The following is a 20,332-nucleotide window of genomic DNA, read 5'->3' as shown; positions in this document are numbered from 1 at the left end:
TCCAATCATATGTTTCCATTCAAAAGCATTGATCATCAAAAATGGAGGGGGTTCAAATCCCCCTAAATACCCTCTGGATCCACCACTGAATATATAATATATATATAATTATGTTACTCTTAGTATTTGGGCCATAAAAAAGAATAGGTTTGTTTGCCCAAACGCTACCTACCCAGAAAAAAGCTGCCTACTCAAATTCTTTTATTGTCCTGATTTGAAGAAGTTTTTTTTTAATCAGATAGGCATGAAGACTAATAAACACCCGATACTTAAATTTCTCTCTTTGAAAAAAAAAAAAAGAAAATGCCTACCTTCCTACCCACTGTCTCAACCTTTGGGTAGGGTTTGGGCAAACCAAAATATTTTTAATTGTGGCCTTGTGCTATATATGCACAAATACTAAGAGTAATAAAACTTCCACAATTTGTTTCGGTTACAGTAACAATTTTTAAAAATATTTTTAACTGAAATGCTATTTCAAAAATATATTTTGACAATTTGATATCACGTACATATAAAGCTGCCTTTAATTTCCTTTTAATGGTTTCCAAAACTTGTATCTATGTTAAATAAAAGTATATAATTACATGTTCTTCCCATAATTTTCAAATAGCACTATGGATATTATATATTCAAGCACAGGTTTTCCAAAAAATATAGCACCATGGCCCCTTAACCATGTTAACATTTTACATGTATTATAAAATCATCCAAGATAGCACCATGGTAGAAAATATAGCACAAGGTACCACAAAGCTTTAATGCCTTGAATCATCATACTCATTTAAAAAATATATGCACATGTACTTATAATCATTACTTACTGATAAACATATACAACAATCATCATAACCATGCTACATGTATTTTTTTTTAATATAATCTCGAAATTTTCATGATATCATACATGGATGTTACTGAAAAACCAAAAATATAAATACATTATTCAAATATAAAACAATATTTGTGGTAGACCAAAACAATTAATTTCACAAGAAAATTTTACAACTAAAATTGATTCTGTCTTTCACAATTCAGTATGTTTATGATAAGTTTAAGTTTTTTGGTGAAACACATGTGAAACACAGCTCTGTGTCCTAATATATGTAAGAATAAGACTAAGAAAAAGTCTTTTGTTTTTGGTTAAAAGCTTTTAAAAGGTATAGCTAGTGCCGATTCTGTCCGTTTAATAACTTTTCTATTTGATGGTTTTTTTTATCTGAGTGTTTATACATGTAGCAATTTGGAATAGAATTGAAATATAAATAATTATGAAAATCAAAAGTGTACATAACTTACATGTATACCTGTTTTTAATCACAACCTTCTTATTTATTTTTCATCATATGAATAACAGTTTTAAAATATAATTGATAACTGTAGGTCATGGGCTTTTTATATGGAAAGTTGCATCAGATTTAAAAGGAATCAAGATTTCATAGAAAATAGTGTGAATGTAGTTTTTTAGAATCTCAGAAATTTTTCTACATTGACGTTGTTTTTTTTTTATCACATATTAATTTGGCATTGGGTAGAGAACCTTAATCATGGTAATTTATAATTGTCTCATTATTTCTTTGTTTATTTATAAAAATCATGAGCATGACCCTCTGCAAATTCTATAATGAGGTCTCATACTAATATTTAATATTAGGCAATACCAACATTGACCAATGTCACCAAAAAACTTATCAGCTTTTAGGTAAAAAACATGGCTGTGAAAAATTGTTTATTTAAAATTACTGATTATATACTGGGAAAAGGGAAACAACTGTATTTCTTAATTGCTATGCTGTATCAATAATCATGTAGAGTAACAATAAAAAAAATTATATTTTTGATATTTTAAAATTGATATTTTTATATGACATGTATGAATATCTATTTGAAATAATCATGATAATAAAAGATATCCCTGCTTTAAATGACAACTTTCTTATTACTTTTCATCAGATGAATAACAGGGGGGAAATCATTCATTTTGAAAACCCTTCAACATGTTCAAGCTTCAATAGAATTAAAAGAGTCTTGATGAATTAACAGGTCTTCAAAAGTTTCATAAATGAAGTGTAAAAAACTAGCTTAATTATAATTTCTAAATGAACATTGCGTAGTAAATTTTATACGACTGTTGGTGTACATTTTGAATTTGACATTACAGAATATTATTCATTTATTCCACGATTTAACAGGTTTAAATATCTTCTTTTTCTTGTGAACTAACCAAGCTGTGTTTCCTATTTTCTGTTTCTGTGTTGTGGTTATTCTGTTTTGAATCTAGTGTATTTTTGATGTCACTGCAAGAGTTGTTCAAACAGACGTTACTTCCATCTTTGTCATTTTCATCTTTTTGAGATCCTTCACCATGTTCAATACTTGATTTACTACATTTTGATGAACTGCTCATTTTCCCTGAATTTACACAACAAGCTTCATTCACAGATTCGTCATTTTTGGCATCTTTGTCGGAAGTGTTGCTTAATTTTTTGTCAGCATTTAAAACATCATCAATATCGCTGTCAGATCTTTCAGGTATTGTGTGGAGACGCAAGCTGCGAGATCCAGCACTGTCTTCCGATTCAAATACGTCATCAACACCCTCTGGTAGAAGCCGCCTCTGTGGCTTGTATAACCGTTTCCTATAGTATCGTGAGTATTTTCTCACATTTATATCTATTACACGACAGCCTCGTGTTGGTGGTCTTGGTAGCAGAGCACTAACATTTTCTTCATCGTAAGATGTGTGATGAGGTAAACGACTGAACACTACGTATTCATTTCCAAGTTCAGCATTCCCTATTTAAAGAGAGAAAATAATATATGTATAAATATATCCATGAAAAAGACACATTGTTATTCCTGGGATAGATTATTAATGTTCTGTTCTTGATAATATTGTATTGCAAGGTTACTTGCTAGTTGATCATGTTGATAGTTATCTATTATCATGATTATGTTCATGTACATTTTTTGTACATGACTGTATGTGGATTAATATTTATGCATTTTAAATATTATTTCTTGCTTCTATAGTACATTACATGTATATAACCAGAGCAGGCAAGGTTTGAATTTTGATATTACCTATCTATTGTATGTTATATAACCAGAACCAGCAAGGTTTGTATTTTGATATTACCAATCTATTGTATGTTATATAACCCGAGCAAGCAAGTTTTGTATTTTGATATTACCAATCTATTGTATGTTATACATGTTATATAACAAGAGCAGACACGTTTTGTATTTTGATGTTATCTATCTATTGTATGTTACATAACCAGAGCAGACACGTTTTGTATTTTGATATTACCAATCTATTGTATGTCATGTATGTTATATAACCAGAACCGGCAAGGTTTGTATTTTGATATTACCAATCCATTGTATGTTATATAACCCGAGCAAGCAAGTTTTGTATTTTGATATTACCAATCTATTGTATGTTATACATGTTATATAACAAGAGCAGACACGTTTTGTATTTTGATGTTATCTATCTATTGTATGTTACATAACCAGAGCAGACACGTTTTGTATTTTGATATTACCAATCTATTGTATGTCATGTATGTTATATAACCAGAGCAGACACGTTTTGTATTTTGATGTTAACTACATTTTTATCTATACACGTTGTGTAGATTGTATGTCATGTATGTTATATAGCCAGAGCAGGCACATTTTGTATTTTGATGCTATCTATGTATTGAGCAGAGCTCATATAGTCAGAGCTCAGACATAAACAAGTCCATTTTTGCTTTTGACTTAAAGAAGTCAAAACATGTATTTATTATAAAAATGTGTTTTCAATTTTAGACTTATCTAAGTCAGAAAATGACAGACTTGTATATATAATTAGGTCTATTTATGTTGATGAAAAAACTTAATTTTACTTGGTGGCCAAAGTACACCACCTATGACAGCAAAAACCTGTCTGAGAGTTCACATGGACTTGAGCTTTCTATATTTAATTATCTAATTGAACATCCTTACTAAACACAGATGTTTTACCTCATTAAGTGTGGTTCAAGGTGGTTGCATTAATTAACATTATCCCCGATTTTTTTGACTTTCATTCATATTTTTTCTTTAGAAGACAAAGCATTGTCTTTCAATGTTGTCATTATTAGATTTAGATGCTCTTGAAGTTAACCAATTTTGATAACTTTAATATCGACTTGTAGGAGTAGATATTTGCAACTTTTTGATTCTGGTCAATTATTTCTTGCTTAACAATATTTGACTTATTAAAGTCGTATTTTGTCTTTCATTTAAGGGAGACAAATCCTAAAACTTACAAATTTAGACCTCTATGAGTCAAAAGCAGATTCAGACTTATTTATGTCTGAGCTCTGACTGTTATATAACCAGAGCAGGCATGTTTTGTATTTTGATTTTATCTATGTATTTTATCGTATGTTTTTCTTTGTTGTGATGTTATGCTATTGTTTCAGAAAAAGGGAGAAGGTTTGGATCCATTAAAACGTTTAATCCCGCTGCAAATGTTTGCACCTGTCCTAAGTCAGGAATCTGATGTACAGTAGTTGTCGTTTGTTTATGTAATATATACGTGTTTCTCGTTTCTCGTTTTGTTTATATAGATTAGACCGTTGGTTTTCCCGTTTGAATGGTTTTACACTAGTAATTTTGGGGCCCTTTATAGCTTGTTGTTCGGTGTGAGCTAAGGCTCCGTGTTGAAGGCCGTACTTTAACCTATAATGGTTTACTTTTTAAATTGTTATTTGTATGGAGAGTTGTCTCATTGGCACTCACACCACATCTTCCTATATCTATTGAATGTTATATAACCAGAGCAGACACGTTTTGTATTTTGATATTACCTACTGTAAATTCAGAAATTATTGCAATGTTTCTATTATTGCAAAAAATGCAACAGGGTTATAATCGCAAAATTTTTTTTTTTTAAATCTCATTTTGATTTGTTTTTATATGAATTAAACATGATCTTTTTAAATATCGCAATAATTAAAATTGCATTTTAGTCAAACATCAGGAACATGTCTAAAATGACAAAAATGCAATAATAAATGCACACAATAATTTCTGAATTTACAGTATCCATTGTATTTTATATACATGTAACCAGAGCAGACAAAGTTTGTGTTTTGATATAATTACCTAATCTGTTCTGAAGATTATCATATTCTTTTATGTTATTCTGTCTCCTCTTCCAAAGATATAGGAGCACCAATGTTGAAACAACTCCTAGCAAGCCCAGGACACCAGTTAAAGAATATGACAATGTCTTCCAATTTGCAATGTTGACTTTTGTGTCAGGAACTTGTATTGTAGCATCTTGTCCTTTATATTTGGTGTTGAGGTTACTGTCTCTGGGTAGTTTGTCAAACCAGAATTCTAAGCTGGAGATATCTTGAAGTAGGACACTAGTGTTTTTATAATTGAGACTAATACAAATAGAGTCGTTAAATTTGGAACATTCTGAGAAAAGGACTTCAAATTGTCGACAAGTTTTACATCTGGTACATTCTGATGTCTCTAAATTGAAGAAATGGTACTCATCACATGTCTGCGTCGTAGAAGATGGCGGCAGGAATATGACTAGCATCAGTACAACAAGTTTAACAATAAAAATCATCCTGAATTATCTAATGTTCTTCTGAAAAATAAAACAAAAAGTCAATTAGGGTGTTAACCAATTAAGTCATGATTAAATATATAAATAATGCAATGCAAGTTTGCTAACCATGCTATAAACATGATAAACAAAATACATAAACTACATGAACACTGAATGTAAATAAATATATATATCATGTATATAAAAAGAATAGGTTCAAATCATGCTTTTGTTGTCTAGTTTATCATTATTCATATATGCATGAAATGGAACAGTGGTTTATTGGGAGACTGCAGATTGTGTGGTTAACTTTTTTTCCTACTAAAAAAAAACCCCAACTTTATACAAGAAATTATTGTAACAGGATGCTGCTACGAAGTCTCCGCCCAAACAAAGCTCTCAAAATTAAGTTATTCCCACGTGCACAGTGGCCTGACATTCATGACATTGGGCAAGGTCCAATACAAATTGGTCTGGTCTAGTAAAGTGATATTCACAAGTGAAGTCTAGGTATTACACCTGTATGTCATCAAATCTTCTTGAAATCATGTACAATGTACAGTAATATTCATGATTTAGGGGTGGGGATCTAGACAGTTTACAAGTTCTCGAACAGGCAGGAGGTAGGGGTAAGAGAGACCCTACATGCCCTAGGGGACTAGCCTTTTAGTTCATCTGATTTGTTTTATTATTCTGTACAACAATATGTGGTTTCAGTGTCGGGATTTCGACAGTTTTCAAGTTTCTAAAAGAAGGGGTGGATCTTGACTGTTTACAAGTTCTCAAACATCAGGGGTTCTCAAACATCAGGGGTAGGGGATGACCCAGAGGGACTCCCACTATATTTCATTTGATTTGTTTTGTTGCCCCATAAAAGAATATATATGGTTTAGGGTGGGGATCTCAACCTTTTACAAGTTTTCAAAAAGAAAGGGGGGGTCACCCCTGCAGACTTCTTCTATATTTCATTTGATTTATTTTATTGTCCCATACAAAAATATAGATGTTTTATGGGTGAGGATCTCAACTGTTTACAAGTTCTCTAACAACAAGGGGGTGGGATTGACCCCTGGAGACTCGCCTTCTATTTCATTTGATTTGTTTTATTGTCCATTACAAGAATATATATGGTTAAGGGGTGGGGATCTTGACCATTTCCAAGTTCTCAAACAAGAGGGGATGGGGCTGACCCAAAGGGACTCCTACTTTATTTCATCTGATTTGTTTTGTTGCCCCATACACAAATATATACATGTATAGTTTAGGGGTGGGGATCTCGACCTTTTCCAAGTTCTCAAACATGAACGGGTGGGGCTGACCCAAAGGAACTCCCACTTTATTTCATTTGATTTGTTTTGTTGCTCTATACAAAAATATATATGGTGTAGGGGTTGGGATCTTGACAGTTTCCAAGTTCTCAAACATGAGGGGGTGGGGCTGACCCAAAGGGACTCCCACTTTATTTCATTAGATTTGTTTTATTGCCACATACAAAAATATATATGGTTTAGGGGTCGAGATCTCAACCGTTTACAAGTTTTCAAAAAGAAAGGGGTGGGGTGACTGACCCTCTGGAGGTCCTCTTTATTTCGTTGTCCTATACAAAAATATATATTTGGTTCATGGGTGGGGATCTCAACTGTTAACAAGTTCTCAAACAACAAGGGGGTGGTAGTGACCCCAGGGGTCTCGCCTTTTATTTCATTTGATTTGTTTTATTGTACCATATAAGAATATATATGGTTTAGGGGTGGGGATCTTGATGCTTTTAAGTTCTCAAACATGATCGGTTGGGTGGGGTGACCCCATGGACTCAACCTAAATTAAATTTGATTTATGGTCCTGAGATCATTACTGAAAACCATGTGTGTCTGTCACTTACTGTTTTCAAGTTATAGTCATTTGAACAAGAGTGCACACACTGAAATGTCTCGCCTTCTTTACTAATCATTGATATTATGTTGATACTCCTAAATATAAAGCTTTATTACGACTGTCACATAAACTTAACATTAACCAAGAAAACTAAACATTGATCAATGAACCATGAAAATGAGGTCAAGGTCAGATGAACCATGCCAGCAGGCATGTACAGCTAACGATGCTTCCATACAACAAATATAGTTGACCTATTGCTTATAGTTTAAGAAAAATAGACCAAAACACAAAAACTTAACACTGAGCAATAAATGAAAAAAAAGGTCAAGGTCAAATAAAACCTGCACAACTGACATATAGATCATAAAATATTTCCATACACTAAATATAGTTGACCTATGACATAAAGTATAAGATAAAAAGACCAAAACTCAAAAACTTAACTTTGACCACTGAACCATGAAAATGAGGTCAAGGTCAGATGACATCTTCCCGCTAGACATGTACACCTTACAATCATTCAATACAACAAATATAGTAAACCTATTGCATAAAGTATGAGAAAAACAGACCAAAACATAAAAACTTAACTATAACCACTGAACCATGAAAATGAGGTCAAGGTCAGATGACACCTGCCAGTTACAGTCCTTCCATACACCGAATATACTAGACCTATTGCATATATAGTATCTGAGATATGGACTTGACCACCAAAACTTAACCTTATTCACTGATCCATGAAATGAGGTCGAGGTCAAGTGAAAACTGTCTGACGGGCATGAGGACCTTGCAAGGTACGCACATACCAAATATAGTTATCCTATTACTTATAGTAATAGAGAATTCAACATTACAAAAAATCTGAACTTTTTTTCAAGTGGTCACTGAACCATGAAAATGAGGTCAAGGACAACGGACATGTGACTGACGGAAACTTGGTTACATGAGGCATCTATATACAAAATATGAAGCATCCAGGTATTCCACCTTCTAAAATATATAGCTTTTAAGAAGTGAGCTAACACCGCCGCCGGATCACTATCCCTATGTCGAGCTTTCTGCAACAAAAGTTGCAGGCTCGACAAAAATTAAAAAAATAATCCCGTTAATCCATCCCTCTTGTTGGCCCCTGACAATACACCTAAATAGACCACAAGAAGAAAAATAATAAGAACTGAGCAAAAAAATTTGTTTAGGTGTCTTAATTGCAAGTAGTATAAGTACGAATTTTGTTAAAGTTCGATTTTCTAATGCCGAATATGTAAAAGGCCGAGTTTGTTTTGGGCTGAGATGTGATGAAATACCATGATACTTAGATACTCTCGGGCTTTTACATATTCATTTAACATTTGTAAATATGTAGTCAGCGTCGAGAAATGTTCATTCATGAAATATTTTAAACACAGTATTAATTTTCTCTTCAACCAGAGGAAGGTAGGTATAGGAAACCTTTGAAACCGGGATTTTAGTACTCACATTTGGAGGCACACACATAAATGTACATGTACATGTATGGATCTGACGCATGTCTGGAGAATACAGATAAATGCATAAAGTTGAAACTGCTGTCTTGTGTGTGTATTAATTTTACTTTCCGCGTAGCGCAGATCCGCATAGTAATATTTGTGGTTGCCATTTTCAAAAGAAGTTGAATTATTTGATTTATCAATGAAAATTCAGTACATTTTAATTCAAGCTGTATGCTATCAAAATAGAAGAGCTCAAAGTTTCAAAAGCATCTTTCTATTATTAGTTTTCAAACACCAGTACTACATTATCTAAAAGTAGGACACACTTCCAAAAGTAAGATAGTCTGTCTCACCGGAAGTTAAGGCAGATGCCTTAAGAAAGTTTATTGTTATAGCAAGCTATAGCAAACTTTCCAAAATATGGAAGATTAGAATTTATAATGTGAGGGACAGAAGAGGGTTTTATAAACAGCTGTGCCAACATGGCCACTAGAGCATGATACACCTGTCATCTTGTGTGTGAAGGTTTATGCAATAATCGTTTATAGTTTCAAAGATATGGAGATACAGCCAGACATGTGAAAAAAACCTTTTTTTCAAAAAAACTCAAAAACTAATAGTTAATTTTGAATCATCACCAAAAAGTATACAGATCTTTAAAGAAGTAAAAAATGTATACATATTTTTAAGGGGCCAGCTGAAGGACGCCTATGGTAGCAGGAGTTTCTCGCTACATTGAAGACATATTGGTGGCCTTCGGCTGTTAATTGTCTGCTCTATGGTCGGGTTGTTGTCGCTTTGACACATTCCCCATTCAATTTCCTTTCTCGATTTTACTTTGAAGTTTAAAAGTTTTAAGGCTAAGCAACAATCATAAATAGTTTTTGAGAAACAGCGCAACATATGAAAACATCTCCCCCTTTTTTTTTGCAAAAAAACTCAACTTTAAAATGAAATTTTGAATCATGACCAAAAAATATACAAATCCTTAGATTAATACAACTAACATGACTAAGAAGTGTGTAAAGTTTGCGACCTAATTTGACATGAAATTTTCATTGCCGGCTAGAAGTTTTTACGTAGTTACATAGTCCTACCTTTTTTGTGCTTACTGATGCAAAGTATTTCCAGAAATATTCAAAAGAAATGATAAAATAAGATACAATTCCATTTGAAGTGGACAAAATATTTATTTTGCTTTCAACCTGATATCCCAGAATTACCAAAAAAATGGCTTCAGCGGTGTGACGTCGTAGGAAGGCGTCCCAGAAAACAAATAAAATAGCCTTGCCAGACGTCATAATTATTTGGACTACGGACAGACAGGAGGATAGACAGACGCCAGACAATGGTATACCATAATACATGTCATGCATGTACATGTACATGATCCCATCAAAATTTTGAGGGCAAATAAAAATCAGGAGATTTTGACTAAAAGCATGAAAAGAAACACATGTCTTCAGAGGGAATATTTACATCAGAAGTTTTAATTGCATTAATCATGTTAAGGTTCATCATAACAAATGGACAAATATGGCCGTATTTTCACCTCAAAAACTACTCTGTGTACAGACTTACCTGTGCTATTTTGAAAGTTTTAATGCCTAGCATCCACATTTTGATCCACTAGATATATGAAAGTTAAATGCATCTTCTGTTTAAGAAAGAAATAATCTTTCTTGGTTTTTGATGGGCATTTTTTTTCCTTTCTGCAGTTGGTGTAAAAATAAACAAACACCTGAATTACTTTGATACTGTCCACTCACTGACTCAGATAAACTCATTAACTTACCTAAAGTTATGAAGATAACTCTTGTCCATGTCAATTAATGACAATCAAAACAATGCAAACCGGTTTTTTACCTGAGGGAGCATCTCATAGTTATACCACAACTTAGTTGATTTTCACACCTTTTGCATCATTGTTTTTGTGCATGAAGGAAAAAAAATGCTCATCAAAATCCAAAAGAGATTTTATCTTTCTGAAACACAAAATGCATTTAACTTTTTTATATCTTGTGGATGCCAGGCTTTAAAACTTTTCCAACTTCACAGGTAAGTCTGTACTCAGAGTAATTTTTGGCATGTAAATACAGCCATATTTGTTCGTTTGTTATGATGAACCTTAATTACATGTACATGTATATATCATGAATATACATTTGTATTAACTATAGCCTTATAAAATTTAAAATTTCTCTGTATCTGTATTTCCCACCTCTGTCTGTAAAATTATGGACATCACATAAAAATTTCCTTTTGGCTACCCAACATTTCCCAAACCCTCAAATTGTTATTAGATATACAAACAAAACAATTATTTGGGATACATGTCATGCATGTTGTGTGTTCTCAACCTGTGGTCCTAATCAGGGTTTCTGCTGGTGGTCGCAATTTTTGCATTTTGCAGACGGCATGCTAATATTAATAATTTTATCTAGACATTATTTTCATCTGTGACTGTTAAAAAGTAAACGTAATATTAATAACTCAAACTGTTGTCGAATTCATTTGATCAAGTTGTTGTAATACCATATTGTTACCTTAGGATATTAACAGTTGTGAAATTGATTGAAAGATATTGAAGAAAACAAAGATAATTCTCATAACTTTTGGAACAAAGATTGAAATTTGGCATCTTCTGGTTCCTCTGTCACTCAATATTCAAAATTTTGATCCAGTCATAAACACGTGATAAGGATTACAATATAAGAATGTCTGACGGGCAAAGGAAATCCGTATTTTGTTATCTTGTAAAGTGAGTCAAAAGATCTCAAAATATAAATCTCTGAATAATTTGGTTTGTAAAGTTTTAAAATCTTTGTTAAGAAAAAAGAAAAATGGATTAAAATACAGAATAAAATATAAAAAGAATAGTTATTGGAATTCCAATGGGGACTAACTGTGCACCACTTCAAGTATTGCGGAACTGTTTCAGTGTATTGTTTTGAGTTACAATTTATGACTAAATACTAAATACTTTTAGATATTTGGATGATATATTGGCTCTCAATAATGACGACTTCAGTATGTATACTAAAGAAATTTATCCTGCTGAACTTACTTTAAATAAAGCTAATCATTGGGTAACAATGACCACTGCCCTTTCCTTTCCTCGATCTTGATATCTATATCATTAACGGGAAGCTTAATACACAAAAAAATATGATAAAAGAGATGATTTTTCATTTCCTATCGTTAATTATCCATTTTTAGATGGTGACGTTCCCTTGTCACCATCTTATGGTGTTTATTTATCTCAACTTGTACGATTCGCTCGTGTATGAAACAACATATAAGATTTTTGCGAGAGAAATTTATGTATTACTGAAAAATTATTACACCATGCAGGGTTTTCGATATCACAAACTAGTCAAAATATTTAATAAATTGTATCATCGGTATAAGGAAATAATTCGTAAAGATAACTTAACATGCAGACATCTTAAACGTTCAGGTATTTCACATCCAATCTTTTATGGTAATATTCTTTACATGGCACAAAAATGTCAGTATTCACCTCAAAAGCTTACAAAACCTTAAAACGGACTTATTAAGCCTGAAGGTATATAGTTACGATACTGTTGTCAGGTCATTAAAGATTGCATACTTTGGCTTTAAGTTTGCGCTGATTCACTTATAGGGTCTTTGCATCGGAACTAAACACATTTATTTAAAAAAAAAAGTTGTTGGCATGACACGGGTTATGTTCTTCTCATATATTTTATGATAGTATGATACTAAACCCCTAACTGGAGGGATTGTGCCTGATATTCATATGATGAAGACATAATCTTTCAATCAGTTAAATTGGGGCCACGAGCTGGCGTGTCAGTTAACTGCTAGTAGTCTGTTGTTATTTATGTATTACTGACATTTTATTTATTTTATTTTGTTACATCTTCTGACATCTGACTTCTATTGAACTGAATATTAATGTGCGTATTGTTATGCGTTTACTTTTCTACATTGGCTAGAGGTATAGGGGGAGGTTTGAGATCTCATAAACATGTTTAACCCCGCCGCAATTTTGCGCCTGTCCCAAGTCAGGAGCCTCTGGCCTTTGTTAGTCTTGTATAATTTTTAATTTTAGTTTCTTGTGTATAATTTGGAGTTTAGTATGACGTTCATTATCACTGTACTAGTATACATATTTTTTGCGGGAGTTTCTCGCTACATTGAAGACCCATTGGTGGCCTTCTGCTGTTGTCTGCTCTATGGTCAGGTTGTTGTCGTTTTGCCACATTCCCCATTTCCTTTCTCAATTTTATACAAAGAATATAGACAAAAAATGGCAAAAAAATTAAATATAAACGGAATCCATTATCGACGATTTACTCAGTATCCCGTTCTTTGGGACCTTGATTGGAATGATAAATTATTTTAATTATAGTGTGATAGGCGAAAATGCATCATCACTTTCGTAGATCTTTTACATATGTTTACCATAGTTTTAATAGAAATGAGTTTGTAATTATTTTATAAATAAAAAGTTTCACTGTCGTCATGTCACTAAAATATATAACTGAGTTAATTTTAAAGAGATTTATATATAAAATACCAGGATTCGACAAAGAATAAAAAAAGCTAATAAGATATTTTAATCATGCAGTGCCGGCAACATAGCAAATTTGCTATTTAGCCGGGCGGACCGCAAAATAGCCACTGCCTATTTTTTGTCGAATTCTGGTAAAAACCTCTAAATATTAACAAACAACATTTTCTCGTTCCTTGTCTATATAATATATGTCATGAATATAAAAGTGGTGAGCGAATTAACAGAAACAATATATCTTATGAATGGATGCGGGACCCATTTGTGGCCTTGGCCTTTTTCTGCTCTTTGGTCTGGTTGCTGGCTCTTTGACACATTCTTCATTTCCATTTCCATTTCCATTCTCAATCTTTATCATTATTCAAATGGATAAGCTTATACAAGTGGAGAATCAAAAGTCGTACTGAGCAAAAAACCATGAATGAAACTATACACTATTATGCACACGCTTACACGGTCACTACAGAACTGTTGTGAATGTAATTAAATGAAAGTTTTGTGCAAGAAATTTAAGCAATTTAGTATTATCAGTTGTGATGCAGTGTGGAAACATACGGTAAAATAATTCTCTCATTTGATAAAAATAAGATGTTCCGAGACATTTTAGTCTGAATTCTGGTACTAGTATAGTCAGAACTTTTGCGATTTTTAGCTATTATATATTTTTGTTTTGAGTTTGCGTTTTTTTTATTCCATTACTTCACACGAAAGTGACTATAAAGCACTATGCATGAATGTACTTGTAGGGAATATAAACTACTTAAAATGTTGACCACTGAATAAAGAAAGAAGAAAAGTCAGCAGGAATTTTAAGTTTCTGTTATCTGCTTACCCTTCCGGAGCACCTGAGATCACCCATAGTTTTTGGTGGGATTCGTTTTGTTTAGTCTTTAGTTTTCTATGTTGTGTCTTGTGTACTATTATTTGTCTGATTGTCTTTTTATTTGTAATGCACGTCAGTTTTCTATCTATGAGTCTGTCCCCACTGTTATCTTTCGACCGTCTTTCAAGATATATGTGTCATTCAGTAGCAAAGCTTTTTGAATACCGACCCGGTCAATAATATGACGACTTTTTGAAGAGGTGTATGATTCTTTCGCTCAGTGTTGAGGGCCGCATTACGACTTTGAGATAAAGAACAGCAAACTGCTGTTATTTTGCCTTTTCTGCGTTGTTTTGCTGTATGTGTACTAATGTTGTGTCATGGATGGATACCCAATATCCTTTGGTTTTTTTTATGATAGTTTAGTTGCATAAACAGTTTTCCTGTTTTTTTTCTTCTTTTCTCCCGAAGTCTTAGCTATAAGACTATACTGCTGGGGTCGTTGAAATATATTACAATGCGATATCAATAATTTCTTTATCTATCAAATCTACACAAAATAAACATTATTGGGCGATAAAAAGAAAATGACATATATATAAATCAACAAATCTGATAAATTTATCTTAACATCAGAAATTTATCCTTGCTCTATAATTCACCCAAACACTACAGAATGACTACAGTATTCTCTGCCATTTTGTTTGCAGGGCTTTTTGCTTCTTCAGCACATGCCTATTCACGATGCTGTGGACCTAAACAATGGACATCTGCGGTGGCCCAAGTGGTCGGAGAGTACAATATACACGTAGATGCTGACTTTTACGGATTAAGTGAAGTGGACAACAGAGTGTTTTATGACTTTCCAAACAAGAAGATTGCTTCTGTACAAACAGTGACAAACGAGACTGGAGACCAGCCCGTTATAACACATATCAAACAGATAATGGATTACAATTTAGTAAGTATTTTTCTTGTACATTGGTGCATTTGTCATGTTTGTGGCAAACTTATATGTCTATAGATAAAATTATTGTTGATTTATTCAAGGTATACACATAGTTTAAAGCATAGGTTCGTCGTCATATTCGCGTGGATCTGCATAATCTGCATACATCTTCAAAGCTAGGCATCGACCATTCCTCTTCTCAGTCTCCTTTTCTTTTTTTTAAAAGGGGGGGGGGGGATGAGGGGGGTACAGTAAATAACTGGATTCCAAATATCTTGAAAGAACATAGTTTGTTTCTTTTGGAATTTAAGGGGGAAGCGAATTTAGCATTTAGTTTAAAAACTAATTTATGTTTTTGCATATCGCATTGAGAAAAAAAATGTTTACTTTTGATGAAAAAATCAACATAAAATCAGATTGTAAGTTCGATTCCACAGTTTCACTTGTGTTCTATATCGATCTGTAGATTAGATTTCGTGCTGATGGTCATATCTTAATAACGCTTTTTAAAATATAAATTATAAAACAAAGGAATAATAATTTCTTAAGACACAACATATAATTTGATGATATAATTTTGTACTTTTCGGCAAATATGTCCTGTTTAATATTTGTCCGTATAAATATTTATCTACAAAAGTGTTATACCTTGACTTATGTAGAAAAAGACATGGACCATTGAGGGGAGGAACTGTACAACAACAGATTTAAATGAGGAGATACCTTCGCCTTGTGTACCAGGTTTGAATCTATTCAAAATTTTATTTTTAATTAAAGAAGCTTAATGTTTTTAATAAAAACAAGTTAATGACAAATCAACCTGATCACCTTTCCAAGAGAATAGCGTTAGATCGCATGGTCTTTTCCGATTCCTTTTTGTTTTATTATGTGTAACCTACGATGTAAAGGGGGAGGGATGGCACTTCAATACTTTATTGATAGGGGTGCCGCTGGGTTTCTGTTACCCCACCCTTTTCATATAATTTACATTTTAAAAATGTATACTTTTTCATCTATTGAGTAGGTGAAATGTTACCTTTTCCAATATTGTTTGGGTTTCGTTTGGCATGTTATGAAACAGTGGAATACCAAAGTGCCAAAAGAGAGAAAATGGAGTGATAAAATACAGACGGGAACACCAAGAAAAAAGACAAACGACATTGTGGGGAATTTAAAGACCTTATCACATATTTCTGATAGTTTTTCCGACCTATGTTCTCATATTTTGCAAGCTTGAAAAGGTCACCTATATTCCAGTGGCACGTTCTATCACTTTTAAGATAGGAACTGTGCCTCCGAGCCTACGATAGAAGCGTGCAGTATGTTTTCTGGTCGATCTCTCTTTTTTTTTGGTTTATTTTTCTCTCTCAAAATCTTGTTCCATTGTGTATCAAATTCCCACATTTATTTTGCCGGCTATTTTTTAAGTTAGCAAACAAAATCTTAATATTAGTATATCAAATAGGTCCAATATTGTATGATGTTTAGAATATATAATTTAAATAGTAAAAGATCTTGCAATTTGTACAGCCGACCATACAAACCATCTGCATAGTAAGCAACTATAATTCTTACATGTTTGTTAAAAGAAGAAGTAAAAGTTTTTTCAACTGTTTTTTGAGAGTGATGGTACGGTGATAGTCATTAAATCACGCACCTTTGTTTTGTATTGACGACCCACAATGCAACAAAGTTAAATGCAATCTATGCATAAATATGCTCTAATCTCAAATATTCGTTATTCCCATTCGGTGTAATATATGATTGTATATTCGAAGTTAGGTTTAGACATATGTCTAACGCCTGCGTCTAGCTACAATGTATAGAGTATTTTATTTTGGATTTTAGATTCTGCTTCACACCTCAGTTCTCAAATGCTAATCAACGAACCAGTTGATGTCTGGTTTATGAAGATTGGGAATACAAGCATACATCGAGTCACGCTTACACAAAAAGACTGTATCCCGGTTTCGGCATCTGCACTAGTGGACAAACCTACATATGGTAATGAAAATAATAGTAGTTGGAGTTTACCAGCATTTAAATACTTCATGTCAAAAAAAAAATAAAAAAATCGAGACTGCTTCCGGGTCATTGTAAAGAAAAAACAAACAGCTTGTCATGAATATCTTAATATCTCGAAAGTCGGGAAAAAATGCATGATGTTAACAAAAATATGTGCCATATCATGTTTTTTATGATTTTGCTTTCGAAACTATCCATTATTTCTTTTAATCTGGTTTGATACTAACACCACGATAAACATCCAAAATCAACGACATAGTACTCCCTGAAAATATATAGAACAAAACAGACTGTCAGCAGGAAAAGAAATGTCAGTCAATTTGTACTTACTTTCTTCAAGAGTCATAATAGGTTAGTGATTTTAATTACATTATCCAGTGCGATTAAGATATGGGGATTTCGAATGGTGAGACACCATGCAAGTTTGGTCTAGACTATTGTCAAAGACCTTATTGTCACCTCTAAAACATGCATCTTGGGTTTAGTGTCTCGTTGTGGATCTGTCTTATTAACGTTTACCCCACATCTCCCTGTTTGCCTACTTTTGAATCTGAGAATAAGTTTTAGAAATAAATAAGGATTATAACAAATATATCGCATTTTAAAACGATTGTCTTTCACTTGAAATGAAGTAAGACGTTTCTACTAAAGTTCTTTGCAATTTTTTGTTTGCATGTTTTTCAGATTTTGTTATGACCGTTAATTTGTACCAAAACGTTACTGCAGGGCCTATAGATCCAGAGATTTTTAAGATTCCGTCATTTTGTAAGCAGAATTCTATACACATACAGGTATGTACACCGAAAAGCAGTATACGAGTAGATATTAATTATTACTATGATACACAAATAAGGTATGCTTCATAAATGACTTTATTATTATTATTACAATTTTTCTATAGCGCTAAATCTAAAACAATATTACTCAAAGCGCTTTACATCACATGCATATGTTAAACGAAATATACACACAGACAGTGATAAAAATATAAAACATTAACACACAAAATAAATATTTAAGTGTTAAAACTTTTCTAGATAAAAGGATTAATAATGTGGAAACTTTTACAAAAAAAAAAGTGGAATATATATATCAATGAAACAAAATAAAATTATACTGAATAAAGTTGGTAAAATAAATAGCCAAAAAAGTCTAAAATAAGATTGCTATTAAAAATTATCAAATATAAGTTAAAAAATTTGAAAACGTATTCAAAAGATGAAAAAGGAATATTACCATGTAAAAATATAATTACTGAAATGAAAAATAGGTGTGCTACTAAAAACATACAATGTACATATTATAAATGAAACTTGCAATAAACAAGAAAGAAAGCCATTTCTTAATATTTGTAAATAACAATTAAGAAAACAAGCATTTGCTCATGTACGTAGCCATATTGACAAAATATATATAGATAGAAGATTTGAAATGAGTGCCAATGATACAAATCTCTACCCAAGTCAAAATGTGGCGTATGCTTCAAAGTACGACCTTCAACACGAAGCCTTAAGCAACCTATAAAGGAACTCAAAATGACTATTGTAGAACAATTCACACAGGAACACCAACGGCCTTATTCATATAAAAAAATGAGAATCGAGAAACACCTATGAACCTGCACATCAGAAAACGACAACCCCTGCACAACAGGCTCCTAACGTAGGACAGGAGTATACAACTTATGACAAATTCACGTCGGACAGACCGGGACTGGGCTAGGACAAAGTATAATTAATAGACATATTTTGAAGCGGCCGTAAGTTGACAAGCGTGTCCGTTTGTCCATTCATGCGTCCGTTGGCACTTTGCAACAGCAACATCTTCTTACGGGTTAATAATTTATGCAACTGCCAACAAAAGCGTTATATTTCTTGTCAGAAATATATTGTGCCAACGGACAAACGGACACAAAGAAACCCCGTTTCTAATATTAAAACTTTACAGCGTAAACTGTAAACTGCTTACCAGCTTTTTCTCGTTTTCAAATGTTTAATTATTTTTTATATGGGTCGTTTTGTTTTGTTTGGTATTGATTATTGTATTTCATTTCAGAAGAAACCATTGCGTGTTCCCACTGTTCCATGGTTGTATTAGTAGCTGTAATCTGACTGCATGTAATTGCTAGATACCATTGATTTTACCGAAAATTGAAATTATTACCTTTAAAATAGTTTGTGTATTATTTTATTTATTCGATCTTAAAAAAGTATCTGTAATTTTTATAGCATACTAATTGAGATTTTATGGGGGGAAATATTGATACACTAAGTCTTGTTGATTCATTTTAAATGTAATTCTATACACCAAATATACTGGAACGTTTGCTTATTGTATATAATAAACGGCCTTTATCGAAATATTTGAATTGACCTAGTATGTACAATAAAAATGAGGTTAATATCAGATGAATACTACCAGTGTTGGCCATATTAGGAGAAATTGGTGTAACAACACGTGAGAATTGGACATCGCTTGATACTCTCGTTATTTACAGGATTGAAGAAATAACAAATGTCCGTTACCATAGACGAAATGTTCATCGTCTTAACCTTTGAAAATCATCAATGAAATAACAAATAGTCAATAGAAATACCGTATTATCGTCTTAGGATGCTGAAAATCATGCAAATGTAATCAAATTAACGTATATTAACTTTTTCGTATCACACTCCGTGCAGTGTGATAATAGAAACATCTGTGCATGCAAGACAAATACAACCAGCCACAACCATAAGAGAAACACATGTACACCACCACGACATTTAAACGATAAAAAAGGAACGATGAAAATGAGGCTAAAGTTAGATGACCCAATCAAGTCGGATATTTTCAGCATCATAAGACGATAATACGGCATTTTTAGTGGCTATTTGTTATGTCATTGCTGACTTTCAAAGGTTCTTTTTGTTGTTAGGATGTACAAGTACCCGTCCACGTCCACTCTTTTTTGCTAGATTTATTTTCTTTGGTATCATAGATATAAGCAGATGTGGTATGCGTGCCAATGAGACAACTCTTCGTC

General features: G+C 32.7%; 2 protein-coding genes across 3 annotated transcripts; one reads left to right on the top strand and one right to left on the bottom strand.

Annotated features, from left to right (window-relative positions):
• Window positions 1-771: 771 nt before the first annotated feature.
• LOC139481753 (uncharacterized) lies at window positions 772-11,663 on the bottom strand. 2 transcript variants are annotated; one of them, XM_071265243.1, is made up of 3 exons: window positions 11,499-11,663; window positions 5,143-5,641; window positions 772-2,796 (listed from the first exon to the last, which is right to left on the bottom strand). In XM_071265243.1, the coding sequence occupies exons 2-3, from the start codon at window positions 5,618-5,620 to the stop codon at window positions 2,195-2,197; spliced, it is 1,080 nt and encodes a 359-aa protein (XP_071121344.1). In that variant the 5' UTR covers window positions 5,621-5,641; window positions 11,499-11,663; the 3' UTR covers window positions 772-2,194. The 2 variants fall into 2 exon arrangements, with proteins under 2 accessions (XP_071121344.1, XP_071121345.1); XM_071265244.1 differs by having other exon boundaries at window positions 1,132-2,796; window positions 11,566-11,610.
• Window positions 11,664-14,980: 3,317 nt separating this feature from the next.
• Window positions 14,981-19,684, top strand: LOC139483086 (uncharacterized). Its single transcript, XM_071267118.1, has 5 exons — window positions 14,981-15,294; window positions 15,945-16,023; window positions 17,131-17,286; window positions 17,992-18,098; window positions 19,363-19,684. Exons 1-5 carry the CDS (start codon window positions 15,010-15,012, stop codon window positions 19,402-19,404), a joined length of 669 nt encoding a protein of 222 aa, XP_071123219.1. The 5' UTR covers window positions 14,981-15,009; the 3' UTR covers window positions 19,405-19,684.
• Window positions 19,685-20,332: the final 648 nt, after the last annotated feature.

This window comes from Mytilus edulis, chromosome 7, assembly GCF_963676685.1.
Source record: "Mytilus edulis chromosome 7, xbMytEdul2.2, whole genome shotgun sequence".
NCBI lineage: Eukaryota > Metazoa > Mollusca > Bivalvia > Mytilida > Mytilidae > Mytilus > Mytilus edulis.
Note: the sequence above shows the minus strand (reverse complement) of the source record. Positions and strands in the feature narration are given on the sequence as shown.

Bases quoted from the DNA above. Each gene is read 5' to 3' on its own strand.
- LOC139481753 (XM_071265243.1), bottom strand. From the start codon at position 5,620: ATGATTTTTATTGTTAAACTTGTTGTACTGATGCTAGTCATATTCCTG. The intron at 2,797-5,142 runs GTAATTATATCA...CTCTTTAAATAG, and splicing joins TAATCTTCAGAACAGATTAG to GGAATGCTGAACTTGGAAAT.
- LOC139483086 (XM_071267118.1), top strand. From the start codon at position 15,010: ATGACTACAGTATTCTCTGCCATTTTGTTTGCAGGGCTTTTTGCTTCT. The intron at 15,295-15,944 runs GTAAGTATTTTT...TGACTTATGTAG, and splicing joins AGATAATGGATTACAATTTA to AAAAAGACATGGACCATTGA. The intron at 17,287-17,991 runs GTAATGAAAATA...CATGTTTTTCAG, and splicing joins AGTGGACAAACCTACATATG to ATTTTGTTATGACCGTTAAT.